At 40.3% G+C, this 19,122-nt stretch overlaps 1 protein-coding gene across 3 annotated transcripts; it reads left to right on the forward strand.

The window, feature by feature from the left end:
• Positions 1–5,071: 5,071 nt before the first annotated feature.
• Positions 5,072–17,367, forward strand: LOC122647641 (zinc finger protein VAR3, chloroplastic). Of its 3 annotated transcripts, none has more exons than XM_043841008.1 (6): positions 5,072–5,694; positions 5,853–5,970; positions 13,141–13,424; positions 15,079–15,177; positions 15,286–16,761; positions 16,861–17,367. In XM_043841008.1, the coding sequence occupies exons 1-6, from the start codon at positions 5,240–5,242 to the stop codon at positions 17,252–17,254; spliced, it is 2,826 nt and encodes a 941-aa protein (XP_043696943.1). In that variant the 5' UTR covers positions 5,072–5,239; the 3' UTR covers positions 17,255–17,367. The 3 variants fall into 3 exon arrangements, with proteins under 3 accessions (XP_043696943.1, XP_043696937.1, XP_043696951.1); XM_043841016.1 differs by having other exon boundaries at positions 5,073–5,694; positions 15,286–15,378; positions 15,622–17,367; XM_043841002.1 differs by having other exon boundaries at positions 15,286–17,367.
• The last annotated feature ends 1,755 nt before the right edge of the window (positions 17,368–19,122 follow it).

The raw sequence follows: 19,122 nt of genomic DNA on the forward strand, positions 1-19,122 counted from the left end.
GAATAAACGGATTTCCAAATATGCAACAAACTTCAGCCCAAGACCCAAGCTCGGCCCATCTCTTTTTCTTAGACCTATTGGTCCATCTTCCACATACTTTAAACCCTATTCAATTTACCATGTGATATAAATTTGGACTGTCCTGAGTCCTTACAAGCTTACAATGATAGCCCGGCTTGACCCTTACCATAATTAAAGTGCCGAAAAAGAAAATTCCATGGAGAAAAGGTGATTGTTGATGAATAAATGGTCTAGTTTTTTGTGGAAGAAAAAAAGAGGGTTGGGCTGCCATTAAGATCAACATGTCCAAAGCCTATGATCGTATGAAGTGGTCCTTCATTTCTGGCATTTTTAAATTTCTTGGGTTTGGACAATAGTGGTGTGATTTTTTGAAGAATCTCTTTTCCACCACCTCCTTTTCTGTCAAGCTTAATGGTTCTCCGTTTGGTTTTTTTAAGGGGAGCTGTGGTATCAGGCAAGGTTGTCCTCTAAGTCCTTATTTGTTCATCAATGGTATGGAGGTTCTATCCCGATTGATTGCTGCCTACAGAGAGCTTAATCTGTTTAAAGGCATTTAGGTGGCTAGAGGTGCTCTTGAGATTACTCACCTATTATTTGCTGACGATATTTTCATCTTTTGCAGAGTTACCTCGGAAGATTTACTTACCATTAAGGCAATTTTGGATATCTTTTCTAATCTTTCAGGACAAGAGATTAACTTTTCCAAGAGTGGGGTACACTTTAGTAGGAATGTCTCTATGACTGATAAATCTCGGTTGTGCAGCATCCTTGGTATCCCTGAGTTGCAGTCTGACTCCACTTATTTAGGAACTAAACTCTTTCCTAGGAAATCAAAGACTAAGCAACTTATTCCCCTGGTGCATAGAATTTCTTCTAGATTGTCTATCTGGAAATCTAACCATCTTTCTTTTGCAGGGCGCGGTGTTTTGATTTAATCATTTTTACAGTCTGTACCTGCTTACCTTATGAGTTGCTTTTATTTTCCCAAAACTATATGTAAGCAAATTGATTCCGTGTGTTATAGTTTTTGGTCTGATGGTACTACTACTACCAAAAAGCACTCTTTGATTTCTTGGAAGACTATGAGTACCCCTACCTACCTTGGGGGCCTGGGTTTTCGACCCGCTCGTACTCAAAATTTGGCCTTGCTCCTTAAATTAGGATGGAGGCTTTTAACTGCGAACAATTCAATTTGGGCTAGGGTTTTAAAAGCCAAATACTTCCCTCGTACCTCTCTGTTTCACCCGGATACTAGGCTTAAGAAAGGGTCCTGGTGTTGGAATAGTCTCTCGAAGATTATTCAACCTCTCCAATCATTTAGCTTCCGTAGGATTGGTAGTGGTAGGGACACTTACTTTTGGACTGACCCATGGGTCCCTTCTCTTCCTGGATTCACGATTAGACCTAGATTTTCCCATAGACTATATCCTGAAAGGGTGAATCTTTTTGTTGCTTATCAGGGTTGGAATGTGGATCTTCTCCGGAATGCTGCCCCGACATTGCTTAATCAAATTTTGCTTGTTCCGTGCTCGGAGTCCCCTGACTCCTGGTGGTGCACATTTGCTAGGGATGGTCGTTTTAAAACCAAATTGGTGTCCTCCTATATTTCTACCAATTCTTTAAGTGATTTTTCTTTTATCACTTGGTGGAAATTTTTTTGGAAACTTAAAATTCTTCCTAAGTTTAAACTTTTTTTCTGGCGTGTATTATATGCAGGGATTCCGGTTAAAGATCTTATTTCGAAATGGACTGAGGTCGATCCCAATTGTGCTCTCTGTGGCACTTGTAATGAGACCCTTAGGCATATCTTCCTCTCTTGTGACTGGGTTAAGCACATCTGGGTAGCTAATCCTTTGGGTCTGAGGACTGAATTCTTTTCATTTCCTTCTCTCAGACATTTCTGCATCTCTGCTTTACTGGACCGACAGCTTGACAAGCCTTCTTTAATTTGTTTTTTCTTTTCCTGTCTTTATTATTACCTGTTATGTTATTTGGCAGGCTCGGAACAATGTTATGTTTAATTAAGTGACTCCCAACCCTGGGCAAATTCTTCAAAGAATAAACCAGTGGTTGACAGATTTAAAGATTACCCCACCCCAACTTACGTCTAATATATTATCCCCCGCTCGTTTGGAATTATTAGAAATTACTAACCCTGCTTCTTTGTCTCGTCTTGATTTACCTACTTTAGATTTTTCATGTTTTGTTATGCGCAGGATTTTATTCAAAAGCCCTAGGTAAGGTTGGCTGGGTATTTGATTTTTTGGTTGATGGAAAACTTCTTTTTCTCACTATTGGTCAAAGTAAAAACAACCATTTGTTGGAGCCTGAGCTCACTGGAATCCTCAACGCTCTTGATTTTGCTGCCCTTAGAGGTGTGAAGCTGAAAGAAGTTTGGTGCTTATATGAATTGTTACCAGGACTTCTTCCAACTCCATCCCTTTCTCCGTGGCCTCTCAGAGTGTAAGACTATTTCCTGACGATTTCTGCTAAAATTGTTGACATATCCTTTAAGCTAAACCCTAATCTACCTTTTGTTAACTGGTTTAGATGGTTTTATGCTACTGCTCCCCACTCCCCTTGTTGTATAGACTCTTGTACTTTGTAGTTTTTAGCTAATACAAATATTTCTTTCCCATCAAAAAAAGAAAAAGAAAAAAGAGTATCTTGAATATCATATGGGATTGAGTACACTGCCCGTGGGACTATTTCTCTCATCCCCAACAAAGGCATAGATGTTATTTCATGGAGCAAGGAGAGAAATATACACAACGGGCATTAGCGTATGCTATGCTCTTCAATAGAAAATTATATATATAATAAAAGGGAGAGGGTTGCGCATGCTACCAGCTTTCAATAAGTTAGTGGTTACACCAATCACAGGGCTGGACACAAGAGGGCAAGGGTCTTTTGCAAAGAGGGGAGGAAAGATGATGATACATGTTGAACATCCTGACAGCATGCCCAATCTTTTCTTATAATGAAAAAATGAAAGAAAAGGAAAACAGAAGTTTTTATGCACGGCCATGCACGTGCACAGTCAACATCAAATATAGTGAGATTGGCAAATGTCCATTCAAAATGATAGTAACATCCCAGCCCCTTATTTGGGGAATCGATGCCTAGAATCTCCTGTGTACAAAATCCCCCCCCCCCAAACCCCCTCCCGAAAAAAAATCCCAATATTTTCACCCAACTATGGTTACATTTCACTTTAGGAAAATTTTCATTCCATGGATTGTGAATAGTTATGACCAAAAATATTTGATACACCCTCAAAAGATAAGTTATTTGCAGATCATTTTCAATCCGTCTACACTACTTACAACCCTTTAGACCCTTCCTTTTATTGAGTGTTTGTTTGATCATGTAATATCTAATGAGGATAACAAGTTTCTTACTTCTCTTCCATTAGAAGATGAAATTAAGGAGGCAGTAATTAAAATAAGTGCTCTTAAATCTCCAGGCCATGATGGTATTTATGTTGTCTTTTTATCAAGACTCTTAGGATCTAGTTAAGAATGAACGACATTATTTGTTATGTACATGATTTCTTTAATAATATAGTCTTTCCCTATTGAGTCTATCATATTTTAAGTACGTTTGTTCCTAAAAAGGATACGGCTATGCATGTTGATGCATTTAGGCTTATAAGCTTTTGTACTATCTTATAGAAAATTGTTGCGAAGATCTTGACAAATAGGCTTAGACCATTTTTGCTGCGTCTTATTTATCCTTTTTCAAACAACCTTTATCAAAGATATGCAAATCTCGAATAACATCATAGCAGTTCATAAAAATTTAATTTTCTTAAACATAAAGGTTGAATGGGTTGGGCTACTTTCAAATTAGATATGTCCATGATGTATGATAGGGTAGAATGACGATATTTACCTGCTTTTTTTTCTAGTTTTCAGCTTTTAATCAAACCTGGTATGATATGATAAGTTATCTCTTGTCTCTTTATCAAAATGGAATGCAGTAAATTTGTTTCTTTGAGCCTTCTTGTGGTATTAAACAAGGATATTCATTGAGTCCTTTTTTGTTTGGTCTTGTTTTTATGGAAGGTTTATCTTTAATCCTGAATGTCTATAGGGTTTCTAATATGTTTAAATGTATTAATATTTAGAGACATTGCCTTAATGTTACTGACCGTCCCATTCCTAGTTATGTGTTATCTAATGATGAGTATCAGAAGGGGATGACCATCCTTATATGTGACGGTAGCAATGAACCTTCGTTAGGAGCATCAGGATGGGCCTCGGTTTTGATGCTTTGCTCTAAGTTTGTTGTGATCTCAATGGATTATAGTTTTGTAGGGTTGCCACAGGAATAAAAGATCTTGGAGTATGCTTCTTCAAGGGATACAACGAGTTAAGGAGCAAGAGTGGAAAGTTTTTAATCGTGTGGATGGATTGTTCACAAGTAATAGACTGGATTACTCAAGGAAAGGAAGAGGGATGGCCATGAGATGTGTTTACTCTATTATCAAATACGGTTATTGTGATAAAAAGTTTTAATGGAGTTAATTTTTCTAAGAATTTTAAGAATGTTACATCTATTACTCATGAATGTTGCATCTATTACTCATAAATGGGCAGGCAAGGATGGAGAAACTATTTGGATCATGTTCTGTTGGGCGAGGGGAAGGCTGCCCAAAACACAGTAGGGACGAAATGACTGCCCCACCCCCCATGAAAGGAGGAAATCCCACCCAGAGATGATAGTGGGTGTGCCTTCATTGACTATCACCGCCTATCAGGTGTGTCGTGCGCATGACCTTGCGCTCCTCCTTAGTTATTTTAATTATTTCTTTCGTCTAAAAAAATATAGGAGAGTCGTTCTCTGCGTCGGACGTAGGGGCCACCCCACACACATCAGCCAATGAGAGCGTGTGCGGCAGCACAATGGGAGGTGGAATTTTCACCGTACATGGGGGCATGGAGGTCATTCCATCACCCATTGTGCGTAGGCGTGGCCCCTGCGTCGCACGCAGGTAACTTGTTCCCAAAAATATATTTCCACCCTACCCCCCTTGCCCTGGGTGAGGCTCTTCTTATCTACAATTGGAGAACGGCTTCGAAGTGGCGACTGACGACGAGCTAAGAGCCTCAGACCCACATAGTTTGTAGGGTTCAAGATACCGACGACTCGTCTCGCTTATACTCCCCCTCGCTCCGACAGTTTCCAGCCATTATCGGATGCTTATCCACTTGTGATGGGTGGCGCTTCGAAGTTGTTGATGCTGCTTAGCACTCCATTACCTCTACTCTACCCTCGTCCTTCAGCTTTCCGACTTGCCCGTTATTCACGTGTCTCTATCTCTCGCGTTTCCTCTACCGTTCACCGTAATAGATTCTCTTTGGGCCCTCGTCCTCGTTTTTGTTTTACAATCAAAGCTTCCGAGGAGATCCACACCCAAACCAGTAGTGTCAGGGAGGATTATGGCGGGGAATCCTTAGGATTTTCACCCAACAATCGGGTTTCGCATCCATGGCCGGAATGGTCAAAGCTCGTGGACAATCTCAGAGCCGGTGGATACTTCGATCATCAGAATTCATCGTCTGCGGCATTGGAGGTAGAGTTTTCGGGGTATGGAAATATACCAGAGGAGTTCGTAGGTGCAGCAAATGCGTGTTTATCATTCGCTCGAAGTCGGTTGGATCTTCTGGGGTGAGTCCTTTTTCCTAAAAACAGTTACTTATTGCAATAGTAAAGTTGCTTCTGCAGGGTTCTTCTTGCTGAGCTTTTTGACCTGAAGAGCCAACTATTGTCTTATGGACTTATGGTCGGGTTCTCATGTTGCCTTTTCCTTAATTTGTTTGAAACAGCTCGCTTTCTCGAAAGGATATGCAGGTGGTCGTTGAAAATGGATCGCCATTCATTTTCAAAAATGCATTGGATTCAGCTAGAAGGATGAAATCATTCTTAGGAGGCAGCGGAAACAATGTAAGCTTACCTGATTGCTCCGTGTTTTTCCGCATCCTCCTGTGGAACTCATACTAAGCTTGATTTCCACAAAAGGATGCTTTTTCTTAGACCCCTTAAACAACCAATGCTCTTTCTTAGTTTGTAAAGCCTTTTTTCATATAACATAGTGATGTTAAGTCAACCTGCTATATCGGTAATGTATCCTGATATTGTTATCAGGAAACTAAAATTATGTCACATGAGTAGCCTGATATTGTTATCCACAATGGTTCGTGTATAACATGTTAGGATTATTTAGCTGCTATGTTCACAGACGCAATAACTGAAAATGGACCAGAACAGTTGGAAGCATTCAAGTACCTAAGGACAGATTTGGTATGATTTCTATTTCAATTGCGGATTGATTTTATGAAATAGTCAACACATAGATTTTGGTTAAGAAATTAAAATTATTTTGGTTGCATCAATCTAAAATATTTCAAGAATACGAAGTCCACTTGGTAGTTCAATTTTTGATAATAAATTCTCTATATTTATTTGGGAGAGGGTGGTGGTGGGGGCGGGGTGGTAGTGGGGGCATGGTGGTGGTGAGACCATAAGGAGAAGAAGTGTGGTGTTTTATTTTTAACATGAAATTACTGCTTTGCCCATCAAGTTAACCATGTGCTCATTAAAGAGTAAGAGTGAAATCAATTTCAATTTCAAAACTGAAGAAGATCCTCAGCTATTTCAGAATTTCTATTTCACTAAAAGGAACAAAAATCAAACCCAACAATTCTGAAATAGAAATCACCCTGAAATTGAAATAGAAATCATACCAAATCAGGCCAAAAAGAGGCAGCTATATCAGAGCAATTATGCTGGAGCTAAGTCGTATAGCTTCTCATTTGTTATGGTTTGGTCCTTTTATGGAAGATATTGGTGCACATACTATTTATGTCATTAAACCATGGAAAGAAATAACATATGAAACAAACATGATGTAGCTGAAATGAGGATGGTGAGATGGATGAGTAGTAAAACTAGAAATATAAAATAATGAATAGGAGTGGCTTAGATACATGATAAGTTATGATAAAGTTGTTTGAGATGGCATGAACACATACATCGTAGGCCTTTGAATGCTCCAGTGCGGAGGGGTGATTTGATTTCAATTGAAGGTCATGGCGTCATGCATAGTTTAGGACTAGTAGTAACAAGTATGATTTTGAATTGAACTGATTGGAGAAACAAGATCCATGTAGCTGACCCCATTTAGTTGGGATAAGGCTGAGTTGAGCAATTGAGTTGTTGAGAAGAAGAAATTTAAAATTACAAATTTCTTGTAAATGAACAATAACATGATATGTTATTACTAAAATTGAGGAGTGGTAACAAATCACTAAAACCTAGTTAGAGAATTATGAAGTATTGTAAAAATCCAAGCCCTTTTACATGTTTAGCTTACTCAATTGTTACAATGAAGGGATGCTTTCAAAGAGGACTGCTAACTCTAAGTTTTCTGAGATTGAATGCTGAATGATTGTATTCCCTGGTCTACGACCACCCTGCGGTGGAGCAGGTCTCCAACCACCCCAACCACCCCTGCATTATGGGTCAATGGTTACAGATGCTTTATTAATGTGAGGAAACACCTGGTTGATGGTAGTTATTCCTCATTTTATCTCTCTTGTTTCCATCATTTTCTGGAGTGTCGTTAGGAAGATACTGTCTTCAACTGAAACCTCAGTTTCCTTGAAGGGTTCATATTATGGTGTGGAGGTATGCCAATCTCCATTTTAATGGTAGGATTATTTTCTGTTGGGCACAAGAACTTTATGTCATTTATACTAAATTTTTTGAGGGGATTACTGATCCGAAGGTGAGCCTTGATGTAGGTAGATTTGCAGGTGAGATGAAGATGAAGGTGAATGTTGCTGTTTGCTAGATACTTGGTTGTGAAATCAGAGGATTTCCTCTAAGTTATTTAGCCTTGCCCCTGCAAGCAAATCCTGGGTACTTGGGGTCATTGCTCCCTTACTATCACTGTCCCTAGGCAGGTCCGACTAATGTCATTGGTTTCAGTTTGGAGCCACCAGAGGAAGGTTTGGTCCCCCAACTAAGAATTAGTTGGAAGTCTCTTGGAGGAAAAGAAACTGCTCTTTATTGCTTTTACCTCTTGGCTGGTTTTCATATTCCAACAGAAATCTTGAGAGGCCTCAAACTGAGTTTTTCCTCCCATTATTGAATATGTTAGAAGGTGTCCACAAAAAGCAAAGAGGATATTGGAGTACAGTAACTGGAATAAGCATTGTTCTAAACAATAACATCACCCTAAATCCATTTGAAGGTCCTAAGAAGAACCAAAGAAGTCTTTGGTCCTATATGGATATAACTCTTATACATGAAGCCTGCATGAATTTATTAGCAAGGGAGTGAGGGTATCGGGCATAGTTATCAAGGTGGTAAGGCGACCAAGGCTTTGGAGAGGGCCCAAAATCTAGGTGATGGCAACGAGGTGAACCTAGGTGCCCAAGGCGACCAAGGAGCCTGGACGTCTAGGCGACGCCTTGATAACTATGGTATTGGAAGTTATAAGACCACATATTGCATAAAAAAGGGCATACCCGGTGCATGAGACCAAATCCATGAAAATTTTCACTATCTAAGGAAGAACCGTAAAGGGAAAACTGGCTTTCCCGCTTTAAAGCTTGACATGTCCAAGGCCTATGACAGGGTTGAATGGGGCTTTCTCCTAGCTTTATTTAAATTTTTGGGCTTCAGCCCTCTATGGATCCGACTTGTCTCGGCCCTCCTACACTGCACCTTTTCCATAAAACTTCAGGGTAGTGCCTTTGACTTCTTTGAACCCACTCGTGGCCTACGACAGGGCTGTCCCCTTAGCCCTTATCTCTTCCTCCTCACTATGGAATGTTTTTCCAGGTTACTTCACACCTACAGGCAACTGAGCTTGTTTAAAGGAATCCAACTCTCTAGGCATGGCCTAGAAATCACTCACCTGTTTTTTGCAGATGATACTTTCCTGTTCTGTCGGGCAACCTTGTCTGATGTACACACCATTAAAACTATTTTAAACCTTTTTGAAATCCTTTCTGGACAACAACTCAACCTCGCTAAGAGTAGTATCATGTTCAGCAAAAACACACCTGCAAGGGTTAAAAAGGAAATCTGTGAGGCACTTGAAATGAAGGAGATGGGCTTAGATTCGAAATACCTGGGCACTACCTTATTCCCTGTCCGATCCAAAACCTCAACACTCTCACCGGTTCTTTCTAGAATACATTCCAAACTAGCGACCTGGAAGGCAAAATTCCTCTCTCAGGTAGGGCGATTGACACTTATTAAGGCAGTGCGCCACTCAATCCCCACGTATCACATGTCTTGTTTTCTTTTTCCTAAATCCCTTTGTACCAAACTTGATTCTATTTGTTCCAATTTTTGGTACACTGGGTCACCTGCTAAAAAGCATTTGTCCCTCATTGCTTGGGATTCTATTTGTAGACCCAAAGAATCAGGTGGGCTAGGTCTACGCACACACTGGAACCATAATCGGGCTTTGATCATCAAACTCGGATGGAGGTTGCTTACTGAGCCTACTTCACTTTGGGCTCAGGTACTTAAAAGCAAATACTTTGCTAATCAGTCACTGCTTGACCCTTTAACCACCTTGAAACGAGGGTCTTGGACTTGGAATAGTATTCGAGCCATAATCCCTAATTTGAGGAAAATGATCCGTTGGAAAATTGGTACTGGCTCATCTGTCCTTCTTTGGGAAGACTCATGGGTTCCCAGTAATGATTTCACATCACTTAATCAGGTTATCCTACCTAACCCCCTTTTTAAGACAGTGAATGAACTTTTTATTAATAGGGAGTGGAACAGATCTCTGGTTGCCTCCCTTTTCCCCCCACCAATATGCTCATCTATTCTCTCCATCCAACTCTCGACCAATCCTTTTGCTGATTTTCTGCACTCCCATTTGTCCAAATCGGGGAAACTAACCACTAAGAGAATTGCAGCTTTTCTAGCTAACCAGTCTCATATAGCCCCTGCAACTATGCCTAATACCTTTTGGAGGAAGTTGTGGAAGCTACAGATCCCCCCGAAATTTACCCTTTTTACCTGGAAACTAATTCATGATGGTATCCCCACACAATCAAAGCTTTTTTGGGCTGACCAGTCGACCAATAGATGCCCTTTCTGTTTGGTTGCTCAGGAATCAATTTGGCATCTCTTCTTTTCGTGTGATATAACTAAAAGGATTTGGGCTGCGGGGCCACTGGGGCTACGCACAGAAAGACTTACTGGCACCACCTCCCTAGCTGCCCTTCATAATTTGTTCCAAAGTTGCATAACAATGACCACTGACCATTCCTCAACTTTAAGCATTATCTGCATCACATTATACTTTATTTGGACCCATAGGAATCAAATTCTCTTTGACACCAAAACTCTTAACCCATACCACATCATGAATAATATTATGTGATAGGTTCATGACTTGCATCTCTATCCCTCTGACATTCAGGACCCTGCTCACACTCAAACCATACCACATCCTTCCACCCTGCAACACATCTCCAAATCTGATTTTTTACAGCTGGGATCACAGAGTGCTTCTATTATTGTTTCAGATGGTAGGTTCTGTCACACGACCAAAATTGGGGGGTGGGGGTTTTTGGTTATTCATAACAACAACTTTTGTGCTTCTTCTGTGCATCATGGTCCTGTAGAGTCAGCCCAAGAGGCCGAGCTGCGAGGACTCAAAGCAGGGCTCCGGGACACTTCCATTGGACTGCGAAGAAGTAATTGTGTGGACTGACTCACAGGAGGTCGTGGATTGGATTGAATACCCGGCGGAGCACCCCTGGCCGTATCATCTTTACACTTGGTTATTTGATATCTCCCACCTTATTTCATCCCTAAGGTCTGTAAAAATTATAAAACAACCTAGATCTTACATTACTCCGGTAGACAGACTATCCAGGTATGCTAGACTTAATAACTTCTCTTCTGAGGACCTTACTGTTAATGTAGGTATTATGTTTAATGAATGAGTTGACGTTTTCTTCACCAAAAAAAATAAAATAAAATAAAAAAAATCCATGAAAATGTATTTCAAATATCTGAATGTGCCAATTCTCATATAGTAGTCATGGGTTCATGAAATACATTTTCATGGATTTTTTTCGCAGAACATTCAGTTCTTTGATTGGCAGTTATTTGTCCCAGATCTTAGAGGCTGAATGAACTATATGAGAATTGGCACAAATCTCATTCCAAGTAGATTATCTTATGAATGCGCTTTTGTCGGAACACCAGCTGGGACTTAAGGATGGGTCCAGATTATGTCATGGGAAAACATTCTTAAGGCTTCTCATACAATAAGGATTACAAAGGGGAATGCCCCTAAACTAGTCATCAAACTAGGAGCTAGTGTTAGCATCCCCAATGAGCTATATCTATCTACTATTAGGTGATGCCTGGTACGGCTGATTACCCCCCTGGTTCAAGGTTCAAGGCCTGTGTTTAGAAAATAAGGATGCAGATTAATGAGATATCATGTATATATTCAAAGAAAATTTGCCATAGTCTTTTCAAGAAATGGCCTCTGAAAGTGCTTAAAGCAACACATAATTGAATGTCATGCCTGGATAAATTTTAAGATACTGCTTTCAATAGGATTATGCAACTTCTTTCAAGCAATCTAAGATCTTTGTTTCCATCCCTCCCCCTGAAAATTTTGGGTCATACTTTTATCAGTTAAAATCAGTTAAAGAACGTAGAGATTTAGTAGCAGGAGTAAATGATAGAATTTGAATTATCATATTTTGTGTCATACTTATTCGACATCTTTCTTACTTCCTTTTGTTCTCATATGCAAAGCATTAATTATCCCAAAAGGGGGGGGGGGGGGGTTCTCAAACGCAGGCTGGAGTACTTGTGGGTTCTGTCAATCAAATAACCAGAGTGGTGAAGTTCAAGTTGACCCTTAAGAGTAGGAGCTTCCAATTAGAGCATAGGGGATTGATTTCTTGTAAAATTCGTGGGACTTTTAATCATAAAAATCCTGCCAGCAATTGCTTTTGATAGAAATATAAAAGTTGCGCTTGTAGTTCACTTTCTTAGCCAGAAACTCCCTCAATTTGCAAGCTCCTCAATATCTTTTGCATTACTATTAGCAGAAATAATTATGTCATCCGCATATTAAAGATGGTAGTTGGGATCTCAATTTCTTGGTCCTTTAGAATAGACAAAAAATATAGAATGGAAGAGAGAGAAAGTACTGTTATCTTGCGAAAGTGAAGGGAAAGAATTGGCACCAATTGGCACCCTTAGATTAGGAACTAATTGATTCATCTGTGTCAGATATCAAACCTTATGAAATTATATTTGTAATGAAACTTGTCCCTGTGCCTAATTGGTGTGGATTTATTTCCTTGATCTGTTTGGTGGGTGTTAGTATGACCTTGGCCTTGCAGTATCAAATAGTTGTTTCTCAACGGCTGGAGGGTCCTTTTGGAATGAAAGGAAGCGTATTGTGAAACCTGGTCCTGCATGCTATTATTTTTTTTTTGGGGGGGAATCATTGAAGGAGAGAAATAGAATTTTCCAGAGATTTATGCTGATATTGGCCTTTACCTCACAGGTTGGGGTGTGGCAATGAAAGAATTTGTTTTTTTGTTTTGTTTTGTTTTGTGTTGTTTTTTTTTTTTTTTTTTTGGGGGGGGGGGGGGAATAGAGACTGATTTACTTTTCTTTTGGTTGTGTAAAGTGTATTATTGTAATAAGTAGAGATGTGAATATCTTGTATAGGGACTTTTTTCTTCTCTTCGGAAGGAAATAGAAATTTGCTGCTGATCCTCCCTAATCACCCCCCCCAAAAAAAAGGATAAAAACGTAGACCAGAAACTGTACGAAAGACAATAACACAGACTAGAAACTATCTATCTAAAAAAAAAGCAAATGAACATGAGGCATCTAGAATTTTATTTAAAATTTCAGCTATATAACTCCAATATTGACCTAATCCTTGCCTGAAATATCAACCTAAAAAATAGAATTTGATTAATGTGAAAATAGAAAATGTTTTTTATTTTCCTAATTCAACCCTTGAAGTATCAATCACATCCTGTGACAACACTTGACCTGTTTTTTATGGCTCTGAGACCTGGTGTCGAATTTTAGGGGGTTGAGATGGAGAAGGCAGACATGGTTGATCTGATGCAGTTTCTGTTGAGCTATGCATGCAATCCTCTTGTTGCTTCAGACAGGATCAACCTCAGCAATGAAGAACTGGTTGAATCATCTGTTCGTAATCTGTTGAGTCAGTTGGCTGATGCAAGTAGAACTGATCAAGGGTTGGACCTTTCTGAGTCAATGCCAAATCAATCTACCGATAGATATGGACAGACCACGAGGCCTGTTGGTCCAAACATTGAAATGAAGAGAGGAGACTGGATTTGCCCAAAGTAAGTCTGAATTTTCTGTTTATCACTTCAGTGTTTTTCTTCTTGTTCATTTGATCTTTTCCTACCAAATAGCGTGGTGAAATTGGTATTTTGCTTATCTTCTTTGAGTGCTTTGTATTTCTGAACTGTCAATTTTAATGGATAAAATAGTTACTGTTACTTCTGATGTCTCATACTTTTTTAGTGCTTAAAGATCTGAATTTGGTTGTATTTGTGTATTTGAAATACCAGCTCTCAACTCTTGAGCACAAGGACATATCCATTTCATCTATACATCAATATGGATAAGAATTGGTTGTATGAGTATGAACATATTCACGCTTACTTTGTTTATGCCTTTTTGATGTAAGAAAAAATAGGAAATACATAGATGAAAAGGTGAAAGAACTATGATGTAGTTCAAAGAAGGAAGAAGAGGAAGAGGGGCCAGCCAGCCCATAGGCCCCATAGAGCCAACCATGAAGAACATTGAGCCCAGCCTTAAGCTCACATGCAGCTTATGTTTAATGTTTTAGGCCCAATTAATGGGCCAAGTCTAGGCCCATTAGGAGCCCTTTATTTTGCCTTGTGGAGGGAACAATTAGAAGATTCTTTTAGTTATTTGTCTATTTCTTTTACTCATTGTTTAGTAATAGTTGTTGCTCTTAACAATAACGCATATTAGTTACTATTTTGCAATCTCTAAATCTTCCCATGTGTCTCCTAAGTAAATAGCTTCTGTCGTGGATCTTCTTGGCATAAAACCAAATTGGTTCTCTGTAATAGTAGTTTCTTGTCTCAGGTGGGTTTCAATAACCCTCTCTCAGAATTTTATAGTATTACTCATTATTTTATGCCTCTATAGTTATTGCAGCTCTGAATGTCACCTTTATTTTTGTAGATCAGAACCACGATCTTCTCCTCCATTCATCTGACATTTTTCTTGTGCTCATAATCTTATTAAACAGCTTGGTTAGCCAAGGTAAACCACAGATTCCTAAGTTCTTCCGCACTTCTATTGGGACCTCATTTGGGCCTTGTGCCTTGCCTACTTTCATCCTTCTTAAAGCTTCTTTTATTTTAGACACCCTAATTTTTCGTATATATCTAGTCTTCTGGAACACTATTACTTGAAGTGCCTTCATTTAGTAGGTTGCAGAGATAGCCTTCCCATCTCTTTTTAATGTCCTCATCCCTTATTAGTACTTTACCATCTTCACTTTTAATACATCAAACATGGTCGAGATCTCTACTCTTCCTTTCCCTCACTTTAGCTATCTTATAAATAATTTTTTTCCTTTCCTTTGTACATAGGTTGTTGTAAAGATCATCATATTTCTTCGCCTTTGCTTTTTCCGCAATCTTCTTAGCTTCATTTCTGGGCAAATTTATACCTTTGTAGATCCTCTACATCCTTAGTCCTTTGCTATGTCTTAAAACTAAGTTTTTGTTAGTCTTAATGGCTGCTTGAACCTCATCATCCCACCACGACGTCTCCCTAGATAAATGACGTTTTTCCTTTCGATTTGCCTATACATCTTTAGCAACTTTTTTAATACAAGTAGTCATTTCATTCCACATCGTATTAGTGTCTCACTCAAGCCCCACATTGTATTAGTGACCTCATATTATTCTCTTTGATAGATGGAATCATTGCATCTTCTTTCTTGGGCAGGTGCACTTTCATGAACTTCGCAAGGAACATGAAATGCCTAGAGTGCAATGGGCCACGGCCCAAGAGACAGCTGACTGGTGAAGAATGGGAATGTCCTCAGTAAGCTGTTTTAACTAATTTTCCATTGTCCTTAATTGCAGAATTCTTTTTTCTTTTTCTGGTCCTGATATTTTAATAATATATGTTGAGAATTGACACTTCTCTCAGGTGTGATTTCTTCAATTATGGGAGAAATTCATTATGTATGAGGTGTGATTGCATGCGGCCTGGAGATGTCCAATATGGCACCATAATGTCCAGGTCTGGCAATGGAAGCAACTTCAACAAGAGTGATATTGAGAGTAGGCTTGCCGAAAATGATGAAAAGGCAGAGAAATGGTTCAGCAAGTTCTCTCAACTGGACAAGGCTTCGGACCTGACTAGTGCCGTAGCTGATGAAGACTTCCCAGAAATCATACCTTTGAGGAAAGGAGTCAACAAGTTTGTTGTCAGCACGAGAAAGACACCATTAGAACGGAGGTTGGCTAATGCCCAATACCGAAGGAACTTGGGCAACGATGGTACCCTTGAGGAGAATGATCTTCAGGCAGGGGATGGAGGTGAGGTGAGTCAGAACAAGACTCCGGACACATCAATAAGCCAAAGTTTGGATAGGATTCTTGGTCGCTCTTCAGCTTCTTCAGAGACTGGTAGTCATATAAGTGCTGCTGGGGAAAACGCTGGAGCAGAAAGGTCCTCGTTCTCAAGCCCCACTTCTACACAGTATGGACATTCTGAACGGAACAATTCTGGCTATGTTCCTTTTGTGCCATTACCTGCAGATATGTTTGTTAAACCTCAGAAATCAGACACGGGAAATGAGCAAGTGGCAGGAAACCATGATTCACTTGCTTCCAAGAGAAGCGACCCAACGGGATCTGTTTCTGGGAATGCTGAATCTGGTAAATCAAGTGATGGCTTGCAGCTCTCAGAAAAACCAGTAAACCAGACTGAGGGCCAGGAAGACAAAGAACGGGCTGAAAAATCAGAGAGGTGGTTTAAAAAGGTTGCGGAGCTACATGATGTTACAGATCTCTCAAGTGCAATATCAGACGAAGACTTCCCAGAAATTATGCCAATGCGTAAAGGGGAGAACAGATTTGTTGTCAGCAAGAAGAAGGACCGATCATTGACCTCACCCTTGTACAAGAGACGCATGGCCATGGAACAATCAAGCAACACTAACTTTGTACCTTTTGTTCCCTTTCCACCAGACTATTTTGCTAAGAAGAAAACACAGCCAGAAAAAGAAGCTTCAAAAGAGAGACCTGTTAGTGAAACTTCTTCCATTGCTGAGCCAGCTGAAAACATTGCAAATGTGTTGGGAAAGTCATCTGAAGGTAATGTTGCTGACCTGGGGGCTTCCAGATCTTCAGTTCAACAGTTGGAGAATCAGCATACTAGCAGCGAGAGCTGGAACACTACCAAAGCTGGAAATGGCTATAGTGAAAACAATAGCTGTTATGGGCTACAATCTGTTGCCAGTTCTGCCCAACGACCTGAGAATCTACAGAATAGTAGTGGGGTGGGTTGGAATAGTGGGTCATCTTGGAGGGGGCATACTGATGGTGCTGGTTATGGGGCATCAACTGTGGGAAGTTCTGCTTCAAAACCTGATAATCTACAGACTAATAGTAGGGAGGGTTGGAACAGTGGATCATCTTGGAAAGGGAGTACAGCTTCACCAACCATGGGAACTTCTATCCCAAGATCTGATAATTTACACGCTAATAACAGGGAGAGTTGGAATAGTGGATCCTCCTGGAAGGGGAGTACAGGAGATCCTTCCCAACAGCCTCAGAACCTTCAGAATGGGAGGGAGAGTTGGAACAAGGGATTTTCAGGTAAGAGTTTGGAGGGATCAGCAGTGAAGGAACCAGATCCCTTGGATATGTCTCAGGAGGCCAAGGAACAGAGATGGTTTCGGCGGGTTGCTCAGATCAAAGACATTTCAGAGTTGAGCAATATCCCTGATGAAGACTTCCCTGAGATAATGCCGATGCGGAAAGGGGTGAACAGGTTTGTTGTCAGCAAGCGTAAGACACCGTTGGAAAGGAGGTTGACATCCCCCCAATACAGAAGGAACCTTCCTATTGTGAGCTCTGATCCAGTGAAGAACGAGAACGATACAAGCTGAAATTAAGGGTGGGTAAAAAATCTGTTCATATTCTTTTTAGTGGGAAAGGAAACTTGTAAGAACAATCTAAAGGTGAAATTTACTATTAGAAATTTTGGTCATTTGAGTGATTTTGTTTATGGAACATAGTTTAATAAATAACAAGAAGAGTTGATTGAAGATAGTTTTTCTATTGTGTGAAGGCTCTTCTATGACCTTGCCGCATGCGTAGACTTTGGGCGACCATCTAATGCAGTAGTTGTGGCATGTGGATCCATGTTTGATGCCACCATTGTTTGGGGAAACTATGTTCTTTATTTTCTTTGATTGTCCACACATTTGCAACTCGGTGAACTCTTCTCACACAGTGGAAACTTGTTCTTTATTTTTTCTGTAATTGTCCACATTCGCACCTCGGTGAACACTTCTCACACAGTTGAAAGATAAGAAAGGCCTTCTCTGAGGACTTTCCATAGGGAAAGCTTTAAATTTAGGATGTAGTTTAAGCTTCCAAATAGTCAACCAAAATTTTTTAAAAGATGCAGGGAGGGGTTAAGGGATTGAATCAGGAATGTCGCTGCAGCTTTGGTGAAAAGAATTCCAAATTTAGTGATGGGTGAAACAACCTGGTCTGGTTGTGAATTAAAGCCACGAGGAATCTGTACAATACAGTCAGCCACCGGGTTTGGGAAGATATTGTGAATTCATATTCATTTCCATGTCTTTGACCCTTGGGACTTTCTGGATTGAATTCCGTACAGTAGATGGGGTGTTAGAGCCGAAAAAGATTCCCATTTTTTCAAGATTGATTTATTGGCTCGAGAGACTTTCAATGAGGGAAATGATGGATTGGATGGTAGTGATATCCTCAACTGAGGATGAGTTGGGGATATCATCCGTAAAAAGTAAGTGGGTGATTTCTGGGGCATTTTAAGCTATCAATAATCCCGTTTTACCTGATTTTTTGTTCTTTAGGGAGTGGAAGATTTCATGAGCAATGATAACATTGTCTGAAATTTGTTGTTCTTGGACAAAAGCAGCTTGAAAGAAAAAGATAAAACGGTCAAGAAATGGCTTCAGCCTCAAAGCCATGATTTTATAAGAAATATTACATAAATTAATGGTGCAAAAACCCTCAACTGAACTTGCATTCTCCTTCTTGGGTATGAGAGTTAAGTTGATGTGATTACTTCCTAGGGGGAGATGGGTAGTTAAGAAGTCATGAACAAATTTACAGAAGTCTAGTTTGATTAGATCCCAACAGCTTTGGTAGAAAATTGTAGGGAGGCCATCAATCCCTAGTGCTTTGTAAGGCCCCAAACTGTTTTATGTAATGTTGGGATCCGGTATGTTCCAAAATGTTTTCTTTAGCTGCCTATTATGGGAAAGACCATGCCACCGGCTGCTCTCCTATGATCTGCCCCACCTCCCTCCCTCCTATTAGACACAAATAGGGCCGAAATAACCATCCTACCCCCTGTCTGGGTGGGGTCCACCCCTATTTGTGTTTGGTAGGAGGGAGGGAGGTGGGGCAAGTCGTAGGAGAGGAGTTGGATCTGAGAATGCCACTTGGTTGTGCAGCGCATGCGTACACCCTGATACAAAGGAGTGCAAAATGACCGATGCACCCCCTGGAACCTCAGAAATGACCAGGGGTGCGGCGGTCATTTCGTGTGCCCTTGTATCAGGGCACAGGGACGGCGTCTTTGGCGTGACCAGGTGGCATTCTAATTAGAGAAAAAGAAAACTGTTTGGTTGCGTATGCGGCGTGTCCAGGCGCAAGATTGCACGAAACTACCATTCAGCCCTCCCTGGAATAAAAAACTCCATCCGTGTTGATGCCCTTGTGTGCGCTCTCATTGGCCCTGTGCTGATGCAGGGTTTACACA

Source organism: Telopea speciosissima, chromosome 1 (genome assembly GCF_018873765.1).
Source record: "Telopea speciosissima isolate NSW1024214 ecotype Mountain lineage chromosome 1, Tspe_v1, whole genome shotgun sequence".
Lineage (NCBI taxonomy): Eukaryota > Viridiplantae > Streptophyta > Magnoliopsida > Proteales > Proteaceae > Telopea > Telopea speciosissima.